Source organism: Petromyzon marinus, chromosome 14, assembly GCF_048934315.1.
Source record: "Petromyzon marinus isolate PM22_M1 ecotype Great Lakes invasive population chromosome 14, UKy_Petmar_22M1.pri1.0, whole genome shotgun sequence".
In the NCBI taxonomy this organism is placed as follows: Eukaryota; Metazoa; Chordata; class Hyperoartia; order Petromyzontiformes; family Petromyzontidae; genus Petromyzon; species Petromyzon marinus.
This window is the reverse complement of record NC_133680.1, coordinates 1,080,683-1,105,409: the sequence shown is the minus strand read 5'-3', so window position 1 is coordinate 1,105,409 and position 24,727 is coordinate 1,080,683. Positions and strand designations below refer to the sequence as shown.

Genomic DNA, 24,727 nt, shown 5'->3' with positions numbered 1-24,727 from the left:
GGTAAAGCAGCAGCATGTTTAGTACTGGTACCAATAGCCAAGGGCGTAGGTGTGCCCGGGTCGTTATTGCTGCTCAGGTAAACGTCAGCGCTTACGCCCAGCAATAGCCCCATGGCAGCCCGGTTTTCTTCCTTCTTCGTTGCCAGCCGGACAGGTTTGGAAACGTGGATGTACTGTATGGCCAACTTATGACCCATCGCTCGCAGACCGTCGGTTGTCTTGCCGCGGTACGGTCGATGGTGTCGCTGCTGTCGTGCGGGCGGAGGCGGCGACGCCGCTCAACGTACAGATATCCAGATCTGAATCCCAGCCACCGTTTCCAGAATGACCAGGCCACCGCAAGGTTTTTGTGATGTTGTGACTTGTTGCTCCTCATTTCATGTGTTTGTCCACATTCCTGATCACACAACCGTTGGCAACAGCTTGTTCATGTCTTCGTCACCGACAATGGGGGAAAATGCCAAGGTGACGTATTTTGATTTTTCTTCAAGACACGATTGCATCTCTTTATTAATCCGGGAAGGCCGGTGGTCAAGGGGGAAGGAGCATGACCGGGAGGACGTCCACCGAGGAGACGGAGCAGTGATATGCATTGCATCGCATGATCCTGAGAGATGGTTACGGTTAGGGGAGTGGATTTATAATGGTTTCCACTGCTCCTGTTGATAGTGACGATTTATCCAGCGCCATTGCTCCAGTGAGCTGGTGCAGTAATAGCAGGATCTAAGCAGTGCCGTTTGCGGGATAACGTATGTGGTGGTGGGTAGCGATGCTGCAGTGATTAGCCCGCTACACTAGGAACCAGATGACCCGAGTTCGATTCTCTATCATGGCCAACACCAGTGACTATTATTTGAACTGGTCCTGGGCCACTCCGAGGTCGACTCGGCTTCAAATGAGTACCTGGTGCAGTATTTAAACATCACCACTTGGGAGACAAAGGCAGCTGGGCATGGTGCTGGCAACCAACCCCCTCGTGTGCCGTGCCGGCCTTCATAGGTGCTCGCAAACAGCACTTGCCTCACCAGTCTGTTAAGGCTGTACGGGGGATCTTTGTCTTGGTGGTGGTGTCAGTGCTGTGTGCTCTCCTGCATTGCGTCCCTAGCGGTCGCGCCCGGTGCTTCTGGGTTTATTTTGAGTCAATCGTGCACAGTGTGTACATAACACCCTGGCAGTGCTACCCGATCATCATCCAGAAACGATGTTTCATGCCATAATGTTGATTTACCCAGATTGGATACATTTGGCTGAAGTGCTCACACTTTGTACAGTGCGGTTTGCTTACGTATATCTTTGCTGGTTGGTGGGAGTGATACAAGCCAACGCGATTGCTCCGACTCTTGTCAATAATGTAAGCAAGCAAGGGCCTGTTGGCAGTGTTGTCTCAGCATCAATTTCACAATCACTGCGTTCGCCATTCGCACTGACTTATGACCCAAGCGCCGGTGCATGTGGTTTGTGCACTGCGCTACGAACTCGGTGAGCCGAGTTCAATTCGCGGCTATGGCCAACAAAAGTACCGGGTGACATCTGAGCCGGTCCCGTGACACCCACCTTCGCTAACCCAACACTGACTCGCATGGTGAACTATGGTCAACCAATCCCCGTGACTGACTGCATGGGGAGACCTGAATCTAGCGGTGGATTGACAAAGGGCTGTACGTTATAATTATTGTAATATAAATTATGACAAGACAAAATGTATAACAGAACATTTCAGACAATGGCTTTCTCCAAAACAATCCAGTGCCATTAACATCGGCTGATAATATCTGTTTCTGTTATAATTCTCAGCCATTTTCAGTCCACTGCCCGGTGAAGGCCTCTCCACGCCGCTGTCATCCCACATGGGCCCACAATAGCACAAAAATGATCTAGCTGCTGCACATGGGAAGATCTCATCACTCGGTCTTCTCAGCGATCGTCCTCTCTGTTGGGTGTGCTCCCGAGACTGTAATTCCGTCACCGGTCTCATCCATCGGCCATCATCCCATCTGGCGATGCCTTCTGCTCGAGCCCGCTTACTTTCCTTGAGGGTCAATGCAACAGTGTTTATGACGAATGTGACAACATCTTTTCTTTCTTTTAAGTCGTAAACCTGTCATTGACATTAAACTGCATTTGATTCGAGCAACGTCTCGGACACGAGCTCGTGGAAGGCACTTGTAGCGTCACAAGAAAGCGTGCGCCGTGGCAGGTTGGGCAGCAAGCCCTCTCTTGGTACCGTGAGCAGCATGACGGCACGCCGTTCCAGCTATTTTGAGGCCGGTGTGTGTTGTGCGGTGGTGTGGTTGTCCGGTAGTGGAACGTGACGCATCTCTTCTACCCGAGGCCGTGCTTCGGCGGTGAATCCTTGGCGGCGGCAGTGCCAGCATCCGTCGCCGCTTGTTGATTTGGTGCCGTCGGAGCAGCTGGGCCACCTGTCGCCACCGACGTGCTGGGTCACAAGCCGCGGCCCACGTGGACGTGTGACAGGCGGCGTTCACTTTCCATTGGGTTCTCCGCGAGCACGTGCGCTTTTTATTTAGACAAAGGGCCATTGGGGTGTGGGGTGGGCATTGTGGTGGAGGTTTGGAGGGGGCACGCAATTATTGTTTGCAGTCTTCTTTCTTGTGGCGAAGAGTTGACCAGCAACGTGTATATTATCACGTGGAGATTGGTGATTGAGCCAGTGGACGGCTTCAGGAGAGGAGCAGCCTCCTGGTGAATATCTGTAATTCTGCCGGCGAATTATGGAATTTGGCAGCGGAGCTGCTGTGTGCTTCATGGTTTGAGGTCGGTGGCCACAGTGGCACCGTGGGCTATTCTTAATTTTCCTTCAGTATAGGAGATGGCCGCATCTGTTGGCAATGTTCTGATGCTGGGTAAGTTGAAACCGGGATTCTTTGCCGTTGGGCCGGAGATTTGGTGCTCGTTAGGGACGTTTGGCATTGTCCCAGGTTTTTTTCCAGCGACATGCAGTCACGACCTTCCCGTCTTTATTTGAATCTCCATGCCCACACTTGAGGTGCGGCATCGGTTCGCGATCGTTGTGGCGCCTGTCTTTGGCAAACACGCGGCAGGTGTCGTGCGCCCTTGGGAGGCCAGAGGACTGCAAGGTGATGAGTGTTGGGGCCACCGAACGGTTGTGTGTTTCCCCTGCTGAGGTCTCGGGGTTGGGCAGAGCGTGACCACCTCTGGCTGGCCTCTCTCTCGCCGTGCCGGCGAGTCAAGTGACCGTGCCCGTGCGTTCGGTGTTGTTAAAAGGGTGGGTACAGTCTGTTCTCCTATTACGCATAGTTTTCATAACGCGAATTGGATATAACGCGATTAATGTTTTAGGGAACACACTTTTCATAACGCGGACGCGAGTTGGTTATAACGCGATTGAGTGAACGGAACTACGTCGCGTGAGTAGGGATAAGCGGTCGTACGGCTGCCTCAACGTAGCATCATGACACACGGCGGGATGCTGCTGGATGCTTCTAGATGCTACCCACGTGCCTCAGTCTTTGTTCGGCCTGCGTACGCATTCCACGTGTTATTGCGGACTGTGCTTTACCCTTTATTATACATTATTTATTAAAATGCAACTACCGCGTTATGGGAGAACAGACTTCATCTTGGCCTGGCTGTCTGTTCTGTTGTTAGAGACTGCACTGCCGTGTCGGCCTGGAAAGAGGCAGACCTGGATCAGTGGTGGATATTTGGTTCGTAACGATGTTGTGTCAGTCGCGCGATTAAAATTAATTCTTAAGCTTGCGATAGGTGCATTGAATTTCACATTTTGCACATTTCGCAATCAGGTATTGCAGGTTATGCAAATTACTGATGCTAATGCTGGGGTGTAGAAGTGGCGTGGTGGTTCACACACACAACTATGAACTCAGTGACCAGAGTTCATTTCCTGGTCATGGCTAACATTAGTAGCGAGTGATATCTGAACCGGGTCTACCACACTGGCTGCCGTTTCGAAGTACGGTCAAACAACCCCCGTGACTTGACATGTATGGGGAGGTCTTCATTCAGCAGTGGATTGAACCTATGCCTGTTAAATGATCAGCCACCCACACACTCAACCACTCTCACACTCAGCCGCTCACACACATACAAAGTTACTAGCCTTCACAAAGACTAAGATCCCCCAGTATAGCCTTAACAGACTGTTGGGGCAAGTGCTGTAAGCGAGTCTCTTTGAAGGCCGGCACGGCACAATAGTGGGTGGGTGGCCAACACCACGCCCGGCCGCCTTTGTCTCCCTAGTGACAATGTTTACACTGCACCAGGTACTCATTTGAGGCTGAGTCGACCTAGGGGAGGACCAGGACTGGTTCAGATAATCGTCACTGGTTTTGGCCGTGAGCGGGAATCGAACTCGGGTCGCCAGGTTCGTGGCTCAGCGTAGCGCTAACCGCTACACTACTGACCCCCACTAGCATACACACAGCCACACACAGTCATACCCAGCAGTTATTGTTTATAACGGCCTCTAGTTCATGCCCTTGGGGTAAAACACCTCGGCCGCAAAGGTGAAAGAATTACTCAACAGTTGAGATTATTTTATGAATCGAAATGCACACACGTTGAATGAGCGGTTTACCTTGGCCCTCTTGTGTGTGTTTGTAAGACCACTGCTGGTAGTGGGGAGCGGTCGTGTAGCAGTTAGCGCGCTGCGCTTCCCACCCTGACATCTGAGTTGTATGCCCACTCACAGCTAACACCAAGTGATAATGATCGAAGTGGGCCTTGGCCTCCTCTAGATCTACTCAGCTGGAAATGTGTACCTGGTGCAGTATGTAAACATCGCTACGAGGGAGACAAAGGCGGCCGGGCATGGTGCTGGCCGGGCGTAGTGCTGGCCACCCACCCCCTCATGCACCGTGTCTACCTTCATACATGCTGCTCGCTAACAGCATTTGCCGCAACAGTCTGTTAATAGTCTATATAGGGGATCTTTGTCTTTGGTCGACAGAAGGATCGCCCTGTCTCCCGCATCATTAGCGGGTGATGTCTTCTAGGGGATTCATTTAGCGAGTGGAGAAATCTGCAGAGCCAAACGGATTGGAGAGCATCGTGGCGTTGTTAGGAGTCGATTGACAGGAACACTGCGGAGGTCATGGTTTGTTTGACTCTTATCTGGAGTTCAGATCGAGTAGAAGAGTTCATCCATTGGTCGGTCGGTGTGAGGTCTAGATTTGGAGATCGACAGTCAATTTTTGCCACCACGTCTTATTGGTACGAACTGTCCTGATGTTCGCCGTGCTAATCTGGGTCCATGCCTCGATGTCATCAGTAGAGAGCACAGCAGCAAAATGGTAAGAGCTTCAGATTGCCAACTCATATTAACTAAGGTATACTGTGAAACAAAAACGTGCCATTTAATAAAAATAAAGTAGCAGGTCGCCTGACCAGGTGGCTCCACGGTAGAGCGAGCGGCTGGTTCACAGTCGGAATGTTTTTGGGTTCTAATGCTGGTTGATACATTTCACTCAATATTCTCCATGGCAAAAGCCTTGATGGAATATCTCGTTAGCAAGGGGGTCCAGGTTGACTCAGCCCATCGTGTCTCGAGGGTCGACGATACAATTATATTATCATCACCTTGTGGGGAAGGCAACGGTGCTTGTCATATGAATAGACTCGCCCCCACCATAGGAATGTGGAAATTCAACAACTGGCTGTAAACAGGAAATGAACACTGGCTCAATGCTCATTTGAGCAGGAAGTCACTTGGACTTGACTTTGATCGAAATGTAAAATCAAAAGTACGGTTGTCAACATTGTAATTTTGAAGTCGACTTTGAGCAGTGATCTTGATGATCTGTTTTTCAGATTTAAAAAAATTCGCTTCTCTCGTCAACTCCAAAACACTGCGAACCTCGCATCCAGGCAGGGGGTTGTGGGTTTGCGATGGTTGGGTGAGAAAGTAAGTAGGCGAACGAGCGGATGAGATGCCGAGTGGGCGACCAGTCGGGTGGGGTGGGGGCGGGAGTGAGAATAAGTAGGTGAGTGAATGGGTGAGTGTGTGGGCTGAGTGGCGGGAGGGGTGGGATGACCGGGAGACTCGGGTTGGGCCGCCACCTCATTGGGTGCTGGCTGGGGTGGGTGGGAGCTGGTTGGGTGGGTAGGGTGCGAGCGTGGGCTGGGATCCCCCACTCTCCGCGACGACGAACCGGGGGTAGAGTGTGCCGGGGTGGCGGCCGGCTGAGGAGGTCTGTGCGTGAAGTGTGCGCGCACCGCAAGGTACGTCGTAAACGTTGCCGTAACCGGAGAGAGACCGCTTTTGTTCATCGGGGGCCCTCTCGCGGGGGATCGGCGGCGGGGTTTGTAAGTTTAACACGTAGGCTTTCGCGACCAATATTATTCATAATAAAGGTTTTTTTTGGGTTAGATCGCGGGTTTGTAAACCCGTAAGACGAGCCGTGGCGGACCTGTTCAGCTTGAACAAAAAGGTCACTTTGGACTGCGTTGAGAGAGAATTTGTCATAGGGTTCAAAGTTGTGTGGAGAATGTTATCTGGGGTCCAAGTCTACGTGTAACGAGATGTGTGGTTGTACCCTATAAACAGTGCCGTTGCCCATCATAAACTAGGGTAGTGACCCTTTCCGTGGGGGAAACGGCAATTGATTAGTTTTGCGCTTTGTCCGACCGAGTTGGGCGATTCGTCACGGCTGACCAAAGCTGTTGATTTGGCCGAGAAAGCTGCGCTGCCTCGGCACGCGATTGTCACGGCGTGGCACGGAGCGCCGAGCCTTTGCTGAACAAGAGGAGAGAAATTTTGGCCGGTGCCTGCCGTCGTTGAGAGGAGGAAGTGGCCTCGTAGGGCACTGCGCGGCGGAATGTGGACGTGCGTGTTGGAGCTTGCGCCGCGGATCCCACCCTGGGCCGGCGGCTCGAAGGCACGGGCGACCCCAGCTCCCTGCTCGCGCACGCAGCCGGCGCCACGGCCAATGACACGGTCGCCACGGCCGCCCTGCGGTTTTGGGTGTGCTGCCTTGGCGTACGCCAGCCAACGTTAATTCCCCGCTCGTGTTGCAGTGCAGCGCAGCGTGTTTAGTTTGTCAGACTTAAATAACCTGCTCGGCACGGTTCGGTTTAAGGATTGGCTTCCCCGGGGGAGTGCCGCACGTTGAGCGGTTGTTTTTGAAAACTTTCCTACGAGTCCGAAGGTCACGAGGCCCGCGCAGTGCGTTGGCACTTTAAAGGTCGGCGTTGGTTGTTGTTGTTGTTGCCGCCACCGCCGTCGTCATTGTGGTTGTTGTTGTTTGTAGATGTGTGCCGGCGAGCGACGCTCGGGGCCGGGCAGATTTGTGAGTAGGCGCGGCGAGGCATAGGGAGCCAAGCGCATCCCGTCTCGCGGCAATGCCGCTGTCCTGGCTGCTGGATGGATGCCCGCCGCTCAGCGCGCTGTTGGGCCGTCTGGCGGGGGGCAAGAGGGGGGCGCCCCCCGCCGTTCCGGTCACGCTTGACTTTGAATCCCCTTCGCCCCCGGGGCCTCCCAACGAGCGGCGCCCGACGGACAAGGAGCCTCCGCGCACACCCCCGCCGCTGGCCTCCGTGGAGCCGTGTGCCGCGGGAGCCGGTCCCGCGGAGCCGGAACCGAGCGCGGTGACGGGCGCGGGGACGTGCGCGGTCCCGCATGCAGTCGGGGACTCGAACTCCAACTCGGACCGAAAATCCGTCTCGGACCTAGAACCCAGCTCGGGCCCTGAAACCAACACCCACCCAGATGCCAACTCGGACCCAGATCCCGCAGCGGCCCCGGAGCCGAGTGCCGCCCCCGAGTTGCACAAGACTGGGCCCGTTACTTGGTCGGCCCCGGCACGCGCGGTGACTCACCGGCCGGAGACGAAACCGCCGGAATGCAGCCGCTCGGAACCAGCCGAAGACTTCTGGTTGGACCCTCCTGAGATGCTGTTTGCTTCGATGCGGCACCTGGAGCCTGACGAGGAGCCCGACGAGGTGAACGTTGAAGACTGGGGGTATCTGTCACGCCGCTTCGACGCCGACGCCGGGGAGAAGCTCTGGGAACGACTGAACGAGGACTTGAGCACTGCGGCGATGGTGCCCGCTCTGTCCAGCGCCGCGTCTCTGTCTTCGTCACCGTCACCGGCGCTGGAACCGGCGCTGGAACTGGCGCTGGAACCGGCGCTGGAACCGGCGCTGGAACTGGCGTTGGAACCGGCGCTGGAACCGACGCTGGATTCGACGCTGGAACATGCTATGGAACTATCCCTGGAATCAGCAATGGAACTATCACTATGCCACGTGGACGGAGCGGCACCAGCAGCAGCTGAAGCGATTGATTGGGACTTCCAGTGGGAGCCGTGCGATGGGTACGGAGGGGCCAGGTCAGTATAACGGTACGAGGCCGGTAGGCCAGGCGCTAGCGGCTGGGATGACGGCTGCCCACCCCCCAATTACTGCACCCGCTTTGCAGTGTGTTGAGATTTTGGTAACCTGGTGGCAGTGTGCAGTGGCTTGTGCGTGTGTGTGCACGTGCGATTGGCTTTTGTTATCATCGTCATCGCGTTCTAAAATACAATTTAGATGTATGAGAGGGAGGAGTGGTAGAGCAGTGGTTGGCACAGCGGCATTCACCCGGCAACCTGAGTTTGATTCGCGGCCACCGTACTTCACCACACGATCCAGTGTGGTGAAGTATGGTCAAAACAACTTTCTTGGTCAATACGACATAGGGAAGCCTTAATCCAGCAGTGGATTGAGAATGGGCCGTAAAATTCTGTAAATCATTTACTTGTATCATCATCATCATAATCATCAAAACCTACAGGGATATCATCTTCACTTATGTGTATCATCATAAGGAGCAGGGATTGTCATCGCCATAATTATTAGCGACACCTTTAGGAAGTGTACCAACGCAATTCTAATCGCAATTATCAACAGTAATAACTAAATCATTACCCAGACATCCCCCGGTTAGGCTTGCGTGTGGTGCGCCCAGTGAACTCCGCACACACTCGGAGACTTTCTCTCGCGTCGACCGCAGTGCTGTGTGCTCGGTGCCGCCGGGTCGTGCGAATGTAACGCTCCCGTCCCAGATTCCACCGTGCCAGGGTCAGCGCCACCCGTAGGTGGAATCCCCGGAGCATACGGGTGGTGGCAGCGCCGAGTCATTCCCTCGGGGAAACGTCAGAGCGAGCGTGGCAAGTGGGCGGCTGAAAGGACGGGCCCTCTGGCTTCCGCCGCTCGGTCCGTCGGGTTAGCGTTCGGGTGCCGTCTCGGGTTACGCCGACGCCGGCCATCGGCTGACGACGGGAACGGCCGCGGCATGGTGCGACAGAGCCGCTTCTTCGCGTGGTATCACACGTGCCGCTGGTGAGCGCCGGGGGTCGCCGGTACCCGTGGAAGCTGGCCCGGCGCTGCCGGTAGCTAGAACCTGTTGAGCAACTGAACCATTGGAGCACGGACGAGTTGGTTGTTCTTAGTGCTGCTGATGGCACTGCTTCTAATGCTAATGATGCTGCTCTTGCTACTGTTGGTACTGCTGCTAATGCTGCCGCCGATGGCGCTACTGCTGATAGTGTTGCCATTGCTGTCACTGCTGCTGCGACTACTTTGGGATGCTATTGTTATTGAAGGCACTGCTATTCCTACTCCTGCTGCTGTTGTTGAGCGGAGTTACTGATGGCGGTCATACTGCTGCCACCGCTACTGCAGACGCTGCTGCCACTGCCGATGTTGGGCGGAGTTGCCGAGTGGCTGGTGCGGCGTGAGGAGCGGTTGCACGGAGCGGTTGCACGGAGCATTTGCACGAAGTGTTTGCACGGAGCGGTTGTCCTGATTGTACTCGGGCGTTTTCTAGGGCCCTGCCCTGCTCCTTGGTTCTGCAGACGGCAGACTTCCAGGAATAGAGTGCGGCTGTAACCCAAGCTTGGGTTTACAACCGAGATGTTTCTGAGCAATCGGCTCTGATGCCGTCTGCTGCGAAGGTGTAAATATTCACCCTGCCTGCGAACTGATCTTCACGATCACGCGTTGTGATTCAATCGTTTTATACTTCTCCTTGTTTACTTGCCAGTGTTTGTGTTGTTTTTATCGTTTGGTCTCATTCGTACGGTTTCGTCCGATCTCCTCGCCTGCATGTAATGTCCGTCTTGGTTTACGTAGATCATCGAGTCTCATGCGCTTCGCGTATGAGATCGGGCGTGAGTTCGGGCACATTGAGTGTGATCTTGCCCTATATACAACTCTTACACGTGCTTTGCATTTCATTTAAATAAATAAGTCGCGAGCAGGTGATTCGCACAATTCAGTGTATTTAACCCAAGCAGAGGAATCGATTTTAACAGATGGATGGACGTGTCGTTGCATGCCTGGTCCTTAGTGTAACCCCTTAATACGGGGGTGGGGAGGCAAGATGCGGGGATAATTGTTGTCGTTGAATTGATTACTTTTTTCTTTACCCATTGCTGCCCGGTTCGGGGGATAATGCATCCTAAAAAACGGCTCCGCACCTCCGATTAGCACAGTTGTCTACGTAAGGTGCGAAAGAAGTTCAACATACGTACATTGTTTGTCACAGGTCATTTGACACAAGCTTCAAGGCCTACAGAGAGACCCATAGGTAGCCACGCTTTCAGCAAAAGCGTTTCGCCTATTTCGGTCCTCGGCCCTCACAGATTTGGAAAGCTGTGCCTGAAGAGCTGCGCCTGACCGCTGAGATATGTGGGGTAAACTAGAGATGGGTTTTTTTCTCTGTACGGCGCTATGAATCCCATTGTCGGGTGTGCGCGGGGTCGGTTGCAGGCGATGGAGGCGTGGGGCTGTGGTGACTCCATAGTCCAGGAGTCTGGGTTTGCGCCGGGTAGTTTGGCAGCCCTGTGCCCTGGCCATCGTGGAGAGCGCTAAAAATAGATGCAGTGACCCCATTTCAAACAGAAAAATGTGACATGAATGGCCTCCTGCTTTGCATTGCAAGATAACAACGTGGCCACCCTTGTGCTCGTGCCGCACGCAGCGCTGCGCCGGCCACCGGCTCGCCAGCAGGAAGAGCAGGGCGGCTGCGCGTGCGCACCAACTTCATCCGTGCTAACGCTTGGGCGGCAGGGTGGCGGTAATAAAGGGGCCTGGGTTCGAGTCACGACTGGAGCCCGTTCCTGTGTGGAGTTTGTGTTCTCCCCGCCCTCCCCGAATTTGATCTTGGCAAATAATACCAACGTAGAAAAATGACACTGCAAATTACTCAGTCGGGATTACAAACGGCAACATCGCCCTCCGCTGAGAATGACTTGGCAGGAACCTCCTGAAAAACAAACAGATTCGTGAGACTGGTGATGATTTTATGGATACACGAGCTTCATCATCATCATCGCGACCCACAGAAAGATAGGCCGTAGGTGTCCACATTTAGCTTAATGATAATAATAATAAGATTAATCACAGTACAGTGTAGTAATCATTGCCCCCTGCTACATTGTGGTGCCTGAGGCGCGCATATTGGGCAGCCCTCACCGTAACACTGGCGACAAACTTGGCACGGCCCAACGCCACATCGTTTCCTTGTTGTGCTTCTGCTGCCTGTGCAAAAAATGCAGATATCTCAGCTGTTTGGAGCTGGTGGCTGTCATCGCAAGTGCGTTATCCTGACTCGTGAACTGTGCTGGGATTCCTGTTCCGTTGTTGTTGCTGTCGAAGACAAGTTTTATGGCGCTCCTGTCGTTTGTTTTCGGCCAGCGTGAACGTTTCTTCAGGCCCACAAACTTCCTCTTTGTAGTTGCATCTCTCGGCTACGGCATATTCAATAAGCGCCGGTGAACAGTGGCTCGGTGAGTTAGCACACTGCGCGATGAACCCGGTAACCCAAGTTTAATTCCAGGATGTGGCTGTTAGCAGTAGCGAGTGATATCTAAACAGATACTAACCCCCATTCCCACTGACCAGCGTGGTGAAGTATGGTAAGCCACATCTATGACTGACACAATGAGTAGCAGTGGATTGACATAGGACTGTGAATTAAATTATTTTATGAATTATAAAAAATATATTTTATGACTGGCAAACATCCCAGTTTAGCAAGACCCTCCCTCAAAAAGAGTCTTGAGTCTCGGCGACACTTTCCTGCGTAAATAATAACCATTATTACCATTACCCCATGGCCAGTTTGCCTATAATGTACCCGATCTCGACAGATTTAAAAATCTAAGCATGGTTGAGCCTGGAAAGTGCTCGGTCCTCATCCAGTAGTAGATTGTCAAGATAGCTGCAGCACGTGTACACATTCTTATTATTATCGTCGCTAACATAACTTTATGCTCAAGCCAGACAGGCCAGGACACAGCCTGTGTAAGCCACCACAAGATAAGAGCTGTTTGCTTTGTTGGTTTGCGTCATCCTTTCAGTCGTAAAACAAAGAATAAAACCCTCCGCGGGCAGATTTTGAACCAGTTCTAGAGATGGGAACGCTCGCTGCCAGGCAGACCTGCCTCATCGCCATCATTATCATTAATCAGGCGAGAACCTGATCGATGATTGACACAGGCCTGGAACCGGATTGTAACCACTCCTGCCGGTTTAGTTTGGCTCCGGGTGAGACGGTAACAGGCTCGGTGCACGGTGGGCGGCAGTTGTCGCGGAGAGTCTGGCGAGACGGCTTGCGCCCATGTGCCCTTGACCTCCCGGCTTGACCCCGCCAACCCTGAAATTTACTGCTGTCCGTGCTCAGAATGAACTGTCACTCACAGTCGGCCTGAGCACAACATCTATTGTTCAAAAGCGACCTGGCTATCACAAATGATAGCTCAACAAAGCGGCTTATCACGTGGACGTTTATAGTCGCCAAATACTCTAAATGTGTGATGTTTCTACATGTGGAGGGAATAACCGGAGTAATGCTGAGAGAAGAGAGCTGTGTGTAGCCTTGCTATCGCATGGCTGTTGGCAGTAGGGCTGTCTGGCTCTCCGATGTGTATTCAGGTCCTGCCATGTTGGATGTGTGTTGTTCGGCACGATATCTGACGTTTCGCTGCACCTTCTGTGAGCTTCAGCAACCGAAAAGATATCGGAGAGCTATTGTAGGCCTACCCAGCGATTCAATGAACTCTTAGAAACGAATTAAATTAATCGCTTTAGGTTTTTTTTGGGTCAAATTTCAATCGGTGGAGAATATCTGAACTGGCTTCTGGGACTCCCCACGACTGAATCAGCCTTAAATGAGTACCTGACGCAGTGTGGAAACAAAAGTACTGGGGGACATAAAGGCAGCCGTTAGTTTGGCTGGTCACACCACCCCATCCTAGGAGTTCGCTCGTAGCACTTGCCCCAACACTCTGTGTCGGCTACACGGGGGGGGGGTTCTTTGTCTTTGTGTGTGCAGGGTGGATGCGCGGGTGGGCGAGAGCCCGGAGCCAGGCGAGGAGGGCGATGAGGGCCACTCAGAGCCCGAGGGGCTGGTGGGTTCTGACGATGAGGAGCAGGAGGACCCTGCAGACTACACGAAGGGTACGTGCGTGTGTGTGTGCGTGCGTGTATGCGTGCGAGCGCTGTGCCAGCGCTCGGCTTAATCGCAGCATCTGCTGCACCTGACAGGACAGAGGGAGCGACGTGTGTGGTGTGTATGGCGTTGTGGTGCGTCCGGGTTTTTCTAGCAGGGTATTGTTTGTATGTATGTTGAACTTCTTTTGCACCGTACGGAGCCAACCATGCGAATAGGAGGTGTTGTGGTACAGGCAAGGGAGAGCTGTGTGCTGTGTGTGGAGCTTACATACAGGATGGTCTGGTCCAGGTAAGGGGAAGGTTTGTTTACCGTGTGTGCGCTACAGGGGGCTACCACCCTGTGAAGATTGGGGATCTGTTCAACGGACGCTACCATGTCGTGCGCAAGTTGGGGTGGGGCCACTTCTCCACCGTGTGGCTCTGCTGGGACATGCAGTGAGTCTTGCTGAGCACACCCGCCCCCCTCTTACACACGCACATGGTCTTACCCACAACTTGCAAAGACCCGCCTCTTCATTGGAGGCCAGGTCCGGTGCTTGGTAGGCCCTTGGGTAAGCCCTGCACCACCAAATGTCCATTTGGCCCACCCAAGTTACCTTTCCTTAGTGGTACATCACCGTTAAAGGTGGCCCCCCACACCCCAGCTCTATTGCTACCCCCCCCCCTTCCCCCAGTCCAACAGGTTCTGCTCTAGTCTCTCTCATTGCCGACTGTATTGTAGGGTGGCCTGCCCTAGATAAACAAAAGGCCATTGATGAAATAGAATAGGCTTAACTCTTTCAGCAATAATACAGGAGGTGTTAAGATCTTATTACACCAAATAGATACATATTGCCCGAAAGAGTCGAGGCTATTCTTTTCGTTATCTTGAGATTAGAAAAAGGGGTCCGGTAAAAGTCTATTGTTAGTCTAAAAACGACACTGATTTGTATGATCACCTTTACCCCTTGACTTTACTGCTGCTCTGCAGACTGCACCCTGAATGGTCTCGCCGCTGGCCGCGTTGCTGATGTTGTTTACGTTTAGTGTGATGGCGGGTCGGCCTCGGCGCCAGCGGCCGGCGTTCAGGCGTCTCGCTGCCGCTCCTTGCGGGGGCGAATCTGACCGAGTGCCCCCCCCCCTCCCACCGCGTTCCCCGCCGCCCCCCCCCCCCCCCCCCCCCCGTGCAGGGTGAAGTGGTTCGTGGCGCTCAAGGTGGTGAAGAGCGCGCCGCACTACACGGAGACGGCGCTCGACGAGATCAAGCTGCTGAAATGCGTGAGTGAAACGCGGCCACGCGGCACCGCCGGGATGATACCACCACCAGCACACTACATCACCACCACCACCACACTGCACCACCTCCACACGGCACCGCTACCACCACACCGCTGATACGACCACACTGCACCACCACCTCACTGCACCGCTACCACCACAAGGTACCACCGCTCCTATACCACACCACCACCTCATGATGCAATCACCACCACCATCCCGCTGCACCAACACCACCAGTCGAGTATGAGACGAGGACCTCGTGGGTCCGCTGCTACCACCAGCGCACGGCGCCACCGTTGGCACGTTTGCGCGCGTCGCAGCGTCTGTGCGTGCGCCGTTTGCTTGCAGGTGCGGGACGGCGACCCCAAGGACCCGAACCGGGAGAAGGTCGTGCAGCTGGTGGACGACTTCAAGGTGTCCGGGGTCAACGGCCTCCGTATCCTCCTCCACCTGCCACCGCCCCCTGCGAATCGCCCCTATGGTTGATTTGAACCGGATCTAGGCCTCCCCTTGATTGTAAACATTAGCACTGGGGAGACAAAGGTGGCCGGACGTGGCGTTGGCCATACCACCTCGTCGTGTGCCGTGCCAGCCTTCGATGGTGCGCTTGCCCCCTACGGTCTGAAGGCTACAGGGGGGATCTTTGTCTTTGCACACGCGTGTTCCGAGCGTGCGTTGCGCGCGTGCGCTGGCCGTGCGGGTTTCCCTTGACTGTGCGTGGCCGCTCCCAGACGTGTGCATGGTGTTTGAGGTGCTGGGCCATCAGCTGCTCAAGTGGATCATCAAGTCCAACTACAAGGGGTTGCCCCTGCCCTGCGTCAAGAGCATCATCCAGCAGGTGACGTCCATCGAACGTCAACCCTCACGTTGACTCCTTGCAGCAACAATAAGGAATTGTGTTTGACAGAGCCGTCCTCCCGTAACACGCCGGGTCACCTCGGAGTGCATTGCATCTTGCATCTCATATCAACACTCTCGACAGGACACCCCTAGAGGCAGCTGTCCCTGTGTGGCACAAGTTGACTGCACCTGGGCTGGGAACGGGCATTAGTTTGCTAGTCGAGGACAATGATGATTGCTGCTGCGTGCAATCCCGATTGAGTAATCGTGAGCAAAGAAAACGGAAAAAAAGCTGAAAAAGTGCAAAAAAAATCCGCCTTGGGATTGTGCCACATGGGTTAAGAGAGCATTCAGATTAGAGACATCATTATGGGTTCGAGAGCGTGCGGGTTCGAGACGTCATCATATCGACTGTTGGCGGCTACCGCGTGCGTAGGTGCTTCAAGGTCTGGACTACCTCCACACCAAGTGCAAGATCATCCACACAGACATCAAGCCCGAGAACATCCTGCTGTGCGTGGACGACGCCTACGTGCGCCGTCTGGCGGCCGAGGCCACGCAGTGGCAGCAGCAGGGGGGGCCGCCCCCCTCCGGCTCCGCCGTGTCGACCGCGCCGCAGCTCAGGGGGGTGCGCATCGCACCGCACCGTACCGCACCGCATTCCACCGCATCCCACCGCATCCCACCGCATCCCACCGCACCGCGTCATGCGCGCCGTCGCGCCGCCACCCGAGCGTGCAGTGTGGTGCCACCGTTACCGCAGTACCTCTGTCGTCGTCATACCCAGCAGAGTGTTGTCAACAACACCATTACCATTGTGAGCTTGGTACCACCACCACTCCACTACACAGCACTACCACCACCACACCACCAGGACACTCAACACATTACCACCACCACACTACCTCATAACTACCATCAACCACACCATACCACTCTACCACGACACCCAGCAGCACCACCACCACCCCACTATCATCACACCACCACCAACCCAACACATTACCATGACTACACCACCACCACTCAAACCACACACGACACTTGTGCGGTGTTAAACTTCCCTGCCGCTACGGGCACGCGCGACCCCCCGGTGCACCGTGCTCTAACGCTGACCCCCGTCCCACAGAGCGACGGGAAGCTGTCGCGCAACAAGAAGAAGAAGCTGAAGAAGAAGCAGAAGCGGCAGGCGGTGCTGCTGGAGCAGCGGATGCAGGACATCGAGGTGATGGAGCGCGAGGTGAGGGCGGCAGCCTGCGCAGCGCTCGCGGCCGGGCCGGTTAATGGGTACGGCCTCCACTGGAGGGATCTGCAGAGAGTCACTCGAGAGGGTATACTTGGCCTATTCTTCCACGCCGTCCAGGCATCTCGGAAGAGGTGGCAGTACCCACACCGCCTTACCCCACCGCACACGACCCGTCAACTTAACCGCCGTGCACCCATTCGTACTGCTGGGTAGCTAGAGGTCGGTGGGGCGGGGGGGTGGACGGGGGGGGCGTTGAGATGGGACGCACGACCGGTGTGCCGACTGACCGCGGTGTTGCGTGCCTCCCGTCCGCAGGCGCAGGAGGTCAAGGGCGACTCGCCCAGCGAGGCCGGCGCCCCGCAGGAGTCGCCGCAGGAGCCGCCCTCCCTCGGCGCCGCCGCTGCCCTGCGTGAGCAGAGGGACGAGCCGGAGGAGATGGAGCAGGAGGAGGGGGACAAGGCGGCCGCCAGCGGGGGGCGGCGGGCGGCGGAGGAGGAGGACGGTGACGAGCAGAGGAAGGAGAAGGAGGAGGCGGTGGCGACGTCTCTGGGATGCCCCCCGGACGTCGAGCGAGGGGCCGCGCGTGATGACGCGTCGGCCACAGCCAGGGCCACGGCCAGGGCCGCGGCCACGGACGATAAGGAGGAGGTCGCCGATGGGGCGCCGGCACGGGACGGGGTTGTGGCCACCGCGGCCGATTTGCCTGGAGGTGAGGCGCGGGCCGCCCTCGACGTTGAGCCTCCCCCAGAGACGACCCACAATGCTTTGCTGCTGCTGCTGCACGATACTGTAGGGACGCAGGCGGACGAGTGTTCCCACGATGCCGTGCAGCTGCAGGCGACGCTGCTGGAGCTGGATGATATGGCGGACGAGGCCGAGGAACGTAAGCGGCGTGCGACTGCCGTGTGGTGGCTTCTCCTCCGCTTGCGCCTCCATCCTCTCCTCCCCCTCCTCCTTAACGTCGTCACTCCCTCCCGTGCCTTGGTCCACCTCCCTCCTTTGCGTGTAGCAAATGGTTGTAGTGGCTCTACGTGTCGTGTGAGTTGGTCAAGAATTCCGTTGTGACATCATCACCCCAATACTACGATCGCTACCACTGACTCCCATTTCTGTCCCGGATCAACGACAGGGTCACACTCGGCGTCGTCAAGATCCTCCTTGGACTCGCCCCTGCCTACCTCTTTGCCCTGCCCTCTCATTGCTCCCCCACTATGTACTCTTTACATGCAAGCACAGTGTGATTCTAATACGAGCACAGTGCGATTCTAATGTAATCAAAGTGTGATTCTAATCCCGCACCTTCCATTCACACGGTTGACTACGTACTGTGCAAAATAAATTCAACATACATATACTTTGCCATCCGCATCTTAAACGAGGGTGTCCACCTCATCAGATGCTGCAGCAGAAGCAGAATACATGGAAATTTGCGGCAAAATCCCCGTTGCATCCGATTGGCTGGTGGAGTGACGATGTCATCCTCAGCAACGGTTGCCAAGCTGTCTGCGAACTTCGATTTTCTCGCCACATATTTTAGCATTGAACGCAAAAATCGCTTACCGCTCAGGTTTACGAAACGTTTTTGTGCTCCAGATGGCTGGGAATCTAAATAACGACCGCGCCAGCGACAGTTCACCACCGGGTCTGCCAGGTGGTTGTGCTTTCCAGCGAGCCACAAGGCCAAATGCGATCGGACCAGAGACATTGGAGCTCTCCCCTTCATTAGACGCTGGCTTTCATATTCACAATCGTATTTTGGCTACGTCACCATCTGGCCAAATCTGTCGTTCGGACCCCTCCACTACCCGACACGGTCAAGCAAATTACTTCGTCACGTTGTCCACACGCGTTTGGCGATGCGACAATGGTTATTGTTTCAGCGCACTCGCATCTTCGGCACAAGATCCAGGAAGTCAGAATCGCCACGATACTTGACCTGGCTTCTTAAATAGGTGTTATGTCCTCACCGGATCAACCAATCAATTATCTCTAGGCATTATATCTGAAATATTAATTTAACTACTCATGAATATACTAGTATGTAGCGGAATTATCATCAATGCATGAACTGCAGCTTCAACGACAGCAACAATATATACGTATTGCCAATGATAGGTTTCCATCAGCACGCAATTAATTCACGACCCTTGGCTCGATTTAAAAGCTCCCCCCCTGTCAATGCAGTCGGCGAGGTGGCGGGAGCCGTGGAGGGAGCGAACGACGTCGCGGAGGACCGCCCGCTGTGCAACGGTCGCGCCCACAGCCCCTCCTCCGCCTCGCAGCTCTCCCCGCGGGGGTCGGGGTCGGGGCTCTCGTCCCCGGCCTCCGAGGGGGGGGGGCCCCCGACGGCGGCCGGGGTCCCCGCCGACGCGGGGCCCGCGGAGGGCGGCGGCGACGGCCAGGGAGACGAGGGGACCGCGGGGAGGCGAGGGCCTGGGGTGGGGGAGCAACAGCGGCAGGAGGAGCGCGGCGAGCGGAGCCGCGTGATGTTGGCGTCCGGAGCGGGAGACGCTTCCCAACGTGAGCGCTCACTCGCGTGCCTCGCGTGCCTCGCATTGCTTGCCCGGGGGCTTCGCTGCACGCACACCGATTGACGGAGCTGTCTAACGAAGGTTGCGAGCGGACGTTTAGAGCTGGGTTTTGCTCGACGTCGTGAGAACTCAAGCTACCAGGGTCGGGTCTTGTTTGCCAGCGTGACCCGGGACGCCAGTCTGCTAGCAGGGGGCGGTGAGCGCTGCTGGCAAAATTTGGACCCTGACGCCAGCACACAATGGCACGCTCTTGCGAATGACGTCACGGGATCTTAAACGTCCACGGTGAAGGTTATTACGCCGCAGTAATAACCAGGGCGGCCGCTGGAACCGAACCGTGAACCTCTACCGCTGGGCCACCGCGTCGCCGTGAAAGCGTTCGCTCGCGTTGTCCGCAACGAGGGGTCACGGTAACTCCCTTACAGTTGTCAAGTCGTGCTGATGTTCGGGACTTGCCCTGTTGCAAACCGGACACGTTCATGACGGGGGTTGGCAAAACCTGGTGGCAAAAACCAGCACTGCAAGGATGAGGCCTTGTCGTCCAAGTTGATGTCAACCAATGACGGAGATGATAGAAAAGGGACGACAGTGAGACGATAATGCAAGCAAATGAATAAGTATGAATAGTAGGGTGGATTGTCAATGCCTGGTGCTGTATTTGCTTTGTGTGTGCGCGCGTGTGTAAGGTATAATGTGTAACGTGCGCGTGTGTCTAACGTGCGTGTTTGTGTAACGTGTGCCTGTTTAGATGTCTGTGCGTGTAACATGTTTGTAACATGCGCGTGTGTCATGTCCGTGGGTGCGTGCGTGCAGTGCCGCCGTCCTCGGCCGACCTTGTGGTGAATCTGCTGGATCCCGGCAACGCCGAGAATCTCACCATCAAGATCGCCGATCTCGGCAACGCTTGCTGGGTGGTGAGTGGCCACCGCACCACCACCGCGTCTCGCCTCCCGCGTTCATCCCTGCTGGTGTGGCCGTGGAGGGTGCTTGGGGTCAGGGAGCCGTGGGTTACTCTGCTCGTGATAGTTGCCGCTGGAGATCGGTTGGCATCGGTGGTGGCGGGCAATACGGTGCCACGAGCACTGTGGTTTGGTGAGTGAGATGGTGCGAAAGTATGATGACCCACCCTCCTGAATAAAGAGTCTTGAGACTTGCTTCGGCTTTGCTGGGCTAAACATGCGTCATGAATAAAAATAATGCTTACCGATCGTGATGGTGGGCATACCGGTGCAATGATGGTGATTGTGACGTCGGGCCCAATGGTGCGATGTGTCCCTGCAGCACAAACACTTCACGGAGGACATACAGACGCGGCAGTACCGCGCGCCGGAGGTGCTGATTGGAGCCGGCTACGGCGTCGCCGCCGACATCTGGAGCACGGCATGCATGGTGAGAGAGCGACTCGCCCCGTCATCTCCACAGCGTCGCCCCATCACCTCTGCAGCAGCATCACCCCGTCACAGCCACTCCCATTGTAACAACCTCAGCGTGATACCCAAGATGTCACCCCATAGTTGTAATGCACGAGCCTCACTCCCTTGGTCTCACCCTTGCAGCCTAATACCCAAGGCCTCACCTTTCTGCCTCACCCCACTCCTAGAACCTAACCCTCTCACAGTCTCACTCTCATGGCCTGTGTGTTTGTATGTTGGACTTCTTCCGCACCGTACGTAGCCAACCGTGATAATGACCCTCGCTCCCATCGGCTCATTCTCACGGACTCACCCCCACACCTTGATCACCGTGGCCAAATCCCCTCCCTCGCCGTACAGCTTTACACTCGTGTCCACGTTGGCCGTGTATGAAGAAGGTGTGGGCGAGACGCGTCTGACCGGTTGGTTGCCTGCGCGGTGTGTAATGCGCTTCGTGGTTCGTCCCTTTGTTGTTTGCCGTGCAGGCGTTTGAGCTGGCAACGGGCGACTACTTGTTTGAGCCGCACTCGGGGGAGGACTACTGCCGAGACGAGGGTGGGTCCAGAGCCTCGCACGCTCCCAACGCGGCCGCGCTCGCACGCTCGCTTACTCGCTCGCCCGCTCGCTTACTCGCTCTCTCGCTCGGTCGCTTTCACTCGCACTCGCCCGGTTGGCAGAGCCTCGTGGTGAGTATCCGTGATGCTGCCCATGAATGAGGGCGCCACGGTGATGAGATGTTCACTACCTCTCCTGGTATACAGGAGGTCGTGGATTCGATCCCGACACTGAAACCTGCTGTATATTTTGAGTTTGCATGTTCTCCGTGTGGTCACGTGGATTTTTCTCCAGGTCCTCCGGTTTTAAACTCCGCATTTAGAAACATGCGTTTATGGTATTTGGCTGCTAGAAATGTCGACATGATAAGTCACTTCGTTGAGCTATCATTTGTGACCAGGTCGCTTCTGAAAAACAACTATAGAGCTCAGTGGGCCTTATCTGGTAAAATAAAAAATGGTTTAAATAGTTTGAATGATGGAAGCGGGTAGTGGCGTTACGACGCAACCCGCGATTTGAGATGGCGCTGTGGCACATTCTTGGTTTTTTTCGCCGGTGAGGGAGACGGCCGTTTCTGCCGTGCGATCTCACGTGGCCGTCGTTTGCATCCGCGGCGCCAACGATGAAGCGCCTCGTTGAGGGGACGCTGCCGGCGTCGTCGTCCCCGGTTGCCCTGCGTCGAGCGGCGCTTCCAGAGCCGGTGCCGCAGCGGCGACTTGAAGCACCGAACACCGTCCGCTGGCGCTGGAACGGCGCTCCCCCCCCCCCCCCCCCGGGTGCCTCGACATAACGGGGTGGGGGCGAATTTGTATTCCTTTCCTAGACCACATCGCCCTGATCACGGAGCTGATGGGGAGGCTTCCCAGGAAGTACGCGCTCTCGGGGAAATACTCGAAGGAATTCTTCACCAAACAAGGTGCGGAGTGTGGCCACGGCGGTGACGACGGTGATGGCAGTGATGATGATGTTTGTTACGTAAAGAGGCGGAGGAGTTTCACTGACCTGTAAACGTGCGGACGATGATAAATGGCCAACTTGAAGTGTGTGACGAGGCGATGGGATGGGCAGTGTCGTAGTGGTAGAAGTGTTCTCGAACGAGGAGAAATGTAACAAAAATAAATGAGAGGTGGCCGGGTAGCTCGGAGCTGCCGTCTGTGATTGACCACGGACTGAAAGAGTCGCAAGGTCATCTCCGCCTGGTCACCAATGGAAAAAACCCATCACTTTTATCTTTTGTTCTGAACTCAAGATAGCTGAATTCCAGCTCCGAGAATATAACAATATCAGTTTGACGGTCACATCATGGAATTGATCATCAAATCCGGTTCAATTTTAGTAATGGGTCGATTGGCAGACGCGAACTTTCAAACGGTACGGAGGTTGGGCAAGCAGCAGCAGCCATCAGGCACCAACAGCAGGGCTCGTCTGATGCACACAGACACACACGTGTACACACACACACGTGTGTACACACACACACACACACGTGTACACACACACACACACGTGTACACACACACGTGTGTACACACACACACACGTGTGTACACACACACACACGTGTACACACACACACACACGTGTACACACACGTGTACACACACACACGTGTACACACACGCAACAGGGACTGGCCTCTTTCGATGTATATATTTTTTTAATCTTTTCTTTGCTTGCGATTATCGATAACGCCACACAACTGACATTAACGACCCTCATCGCAAACGACCGTGCAGCGAGCGTGACGGCATTGACGAGCACCGTCTACGCTGGCCCTCCCACAGGCGATCTGCGCCACATCACCAAGCTGAAGCCGTGGGGGCTCTTCGATGTCCTCGTGGAGAAGTACGAGTGGCCGCTGGAGCAGGCCGCCATGTTCACCGACTTCCTGCTGCCCATGCTGGAGGTGTTGCCCGAGAAGAGAACCTCGGCCGCGCAGTGCCTCAAGCACGCGTGGCTCGGCTGCTAGCGCCGGCCCGCCCGGACCGGCAAAAGTTTGTCGGCCTCGCCGCTGCTCCCCGCGTGATCTTACTAGCCGGCCGGTCATTTGAGTGACGTAAAGCCGACGGGCGCCGTGTTTCCGCGCAAGCCGACCGACACGCGGGGCCTCGCGCTGAACTGCTGCGCCCCTTACCCTGCTGTGGGGCGGTACCAGGCGCCGCCACAACGCGCGCTCCCTCGCCCGCTTCTCGTAGCTGTGCTATGTCCCCGCACGCCTGTTAGGGTCCTGCCGACCACTGCGTTAGCGCCCCGAACCTCGAGCACCGGTGACCCCCTCCCCCCCCCACCTTTGGGGGAGCGGCTGACAAAGTGACAGGAACCTCCTGGGGTAGCCCTTCCTCCCCCACCCTAGCCTGCGGTAGCAACATCGGCAGTGGAGATGAATAAGCAATACCTGAGCCGCCCGGAATCAAACGCGTTTTGAAGGCAGCGTCGGCCCCTGTCGTGGTTCGACAGGAACGCCCTGTGGCGCCTGTTAGCTTGAGCTTGGTGTGGGTTGGTCAGCTGCCTCCTGCCTGCGCCTTCCGTTATTCTCACATGCACATTTCTTCTCTTTTTGTAATAATTCCGTGTGCCGTTTTTTTTGTTGTGAATCTAAAGTGCAGCCATCTTTAGAGCATGCTGCAGTTCAGGACTTACAAAATAAAGTTTGTTATCTAGTAACCGATGCTCCTGTGTTCATCTGCAAACCGACTTCCTAGCCACTGTGCGATGTGGGTTGTGGCGTCGAGTTGCTGCTTAAATTGGTCGCGTTATCTGCAATAGATCGTGGCTTCCCGCATCTGGGGTGCCGCCCCCTGTCTACAACTGCACACTGAAAGCTCAGAGGCGGTCAGCTCGAGACTCCTCAGGACATTGGTTCGTGCGAGTCATCCCCCCCAGGTTTATGAAAGTCTGTTCTGTTCAGAAAAATGATTGAATATCCAAATTGAGTCGTATTTAATGGCCCCTGCACTCATTCTCCGCTCGTGGTGTGGGAAAAGGGTGGGGGCTAGTCGAGTTGTGGGCAGGGCTGGCAGAGGAATAGCTAGGGCCTACATCAGAAACCACAGCCACTGACGGTCCGGCCTCGTCACTGAGGGCTTTGTAAAACTCGGTGGGGAAGACAGACGGTGCTTGTGTCCTGTTTGAGCCTCGCATAAATGTGGTAGCTTTATGGTTGAGTGCACCAGTGACGTTTGGACTTACTTCCCTGACCGCTCTCTACTGTGCAGTGCAACACCGGGTGTGCGCATGGCCCCTCGCCCAAGAGCCTTTGCCCCACGTGTTCCGGACGCGAGAGCGTTTCGTCGTCGTGTTTCTCTGCAAGCCGTCTGTCCAGGAACTCGGCGCCACTGGGTCTCACAAAGGTTACTGTTCGCTGTTGCATGACGGTAAAATACTGATACTTGAATACCTGCATGGGGAATACTTGAACGTTGTACACAGGGCATGAGAGCCGCTCT

The 24,727-nt window shown here is 55.4% G+C and overlaps 1 protein-coding gene across 4 annotated transcripts in view; it reads left to right on the top strand.

The window, feature by feature from the left end:
• The window catches only part of SRPK2 (SRSF protein kinase 2), a 28,836-nt gene extending 4,891 nt beyond the window's left edge, over positions 1-23,945 (top strand). Inside the window, exons 1-16 of one of the 4 annotated variants that reach the window (XM_032954468.2) lie at positions 6,129-6,222; positions 7,251-8,330; positions 13,319-13,443; positions 13,764-13,872; positions 14,607-14,694; positions 15,046-15,133; positions 15,429-15,535; positions 15,974-16,165; positions 16,667-16,777; positions 17,099-17,666; positions 18,968-19,303; positions 20,128-20,228; positions 20,596-20,703; positions 21,212-21,281; positions 22,105-22,197; positions 23,066-23,945. In XM_032954468.2, the coding sequence (XP_032810359.2) occupies positions 7,342-8,330; positions 13,319-13,443; positions 13,764-13,872; positions 14,607-14,694; positions 15,046-15,133; positions 15,429-15,535; positions 15,974-16,165; positions 16,667-16,777; positions 17,099-17,666; positions 18,968-19,303; positions 20,128-20,228; positions 20,596-20,703; positions 21,212-21,281; positions 22,105-22,197; positions 23,066-23,250 (3,270 nt within the window). In that variant the 5' untranslated portion in view covers positions 6,129-6,222; positions 7,251-7,341 and the 3' untranslated portion in view covers positions 23,251-23,945. Of the gene's footprint in view, positions 1-6,128; positions 6,223-7,250; positions 8,331-13,318; positions 13,444-13,763; positions 13,873-14,606; positions 14,695-15,045; positions 15,134-15,428; positions 15,536-15,973; positions 16,166-16,666; positions 16,778-17,098; positions 17,667-18,967; positions 19,304-20,127; positions 20,229-20,595; positions 20,704-21,211; positions 21,282-22,104; positions 22,198-23,065 lie in introns of those variants that run through there. The other 3 variants (XM_032954470.2, XM_032954467.2, XM_032954471.2) reach the window with 3 other exon arrangements.
• Positions 23,946-24,727: the final 782 nt, after the last annotated feature.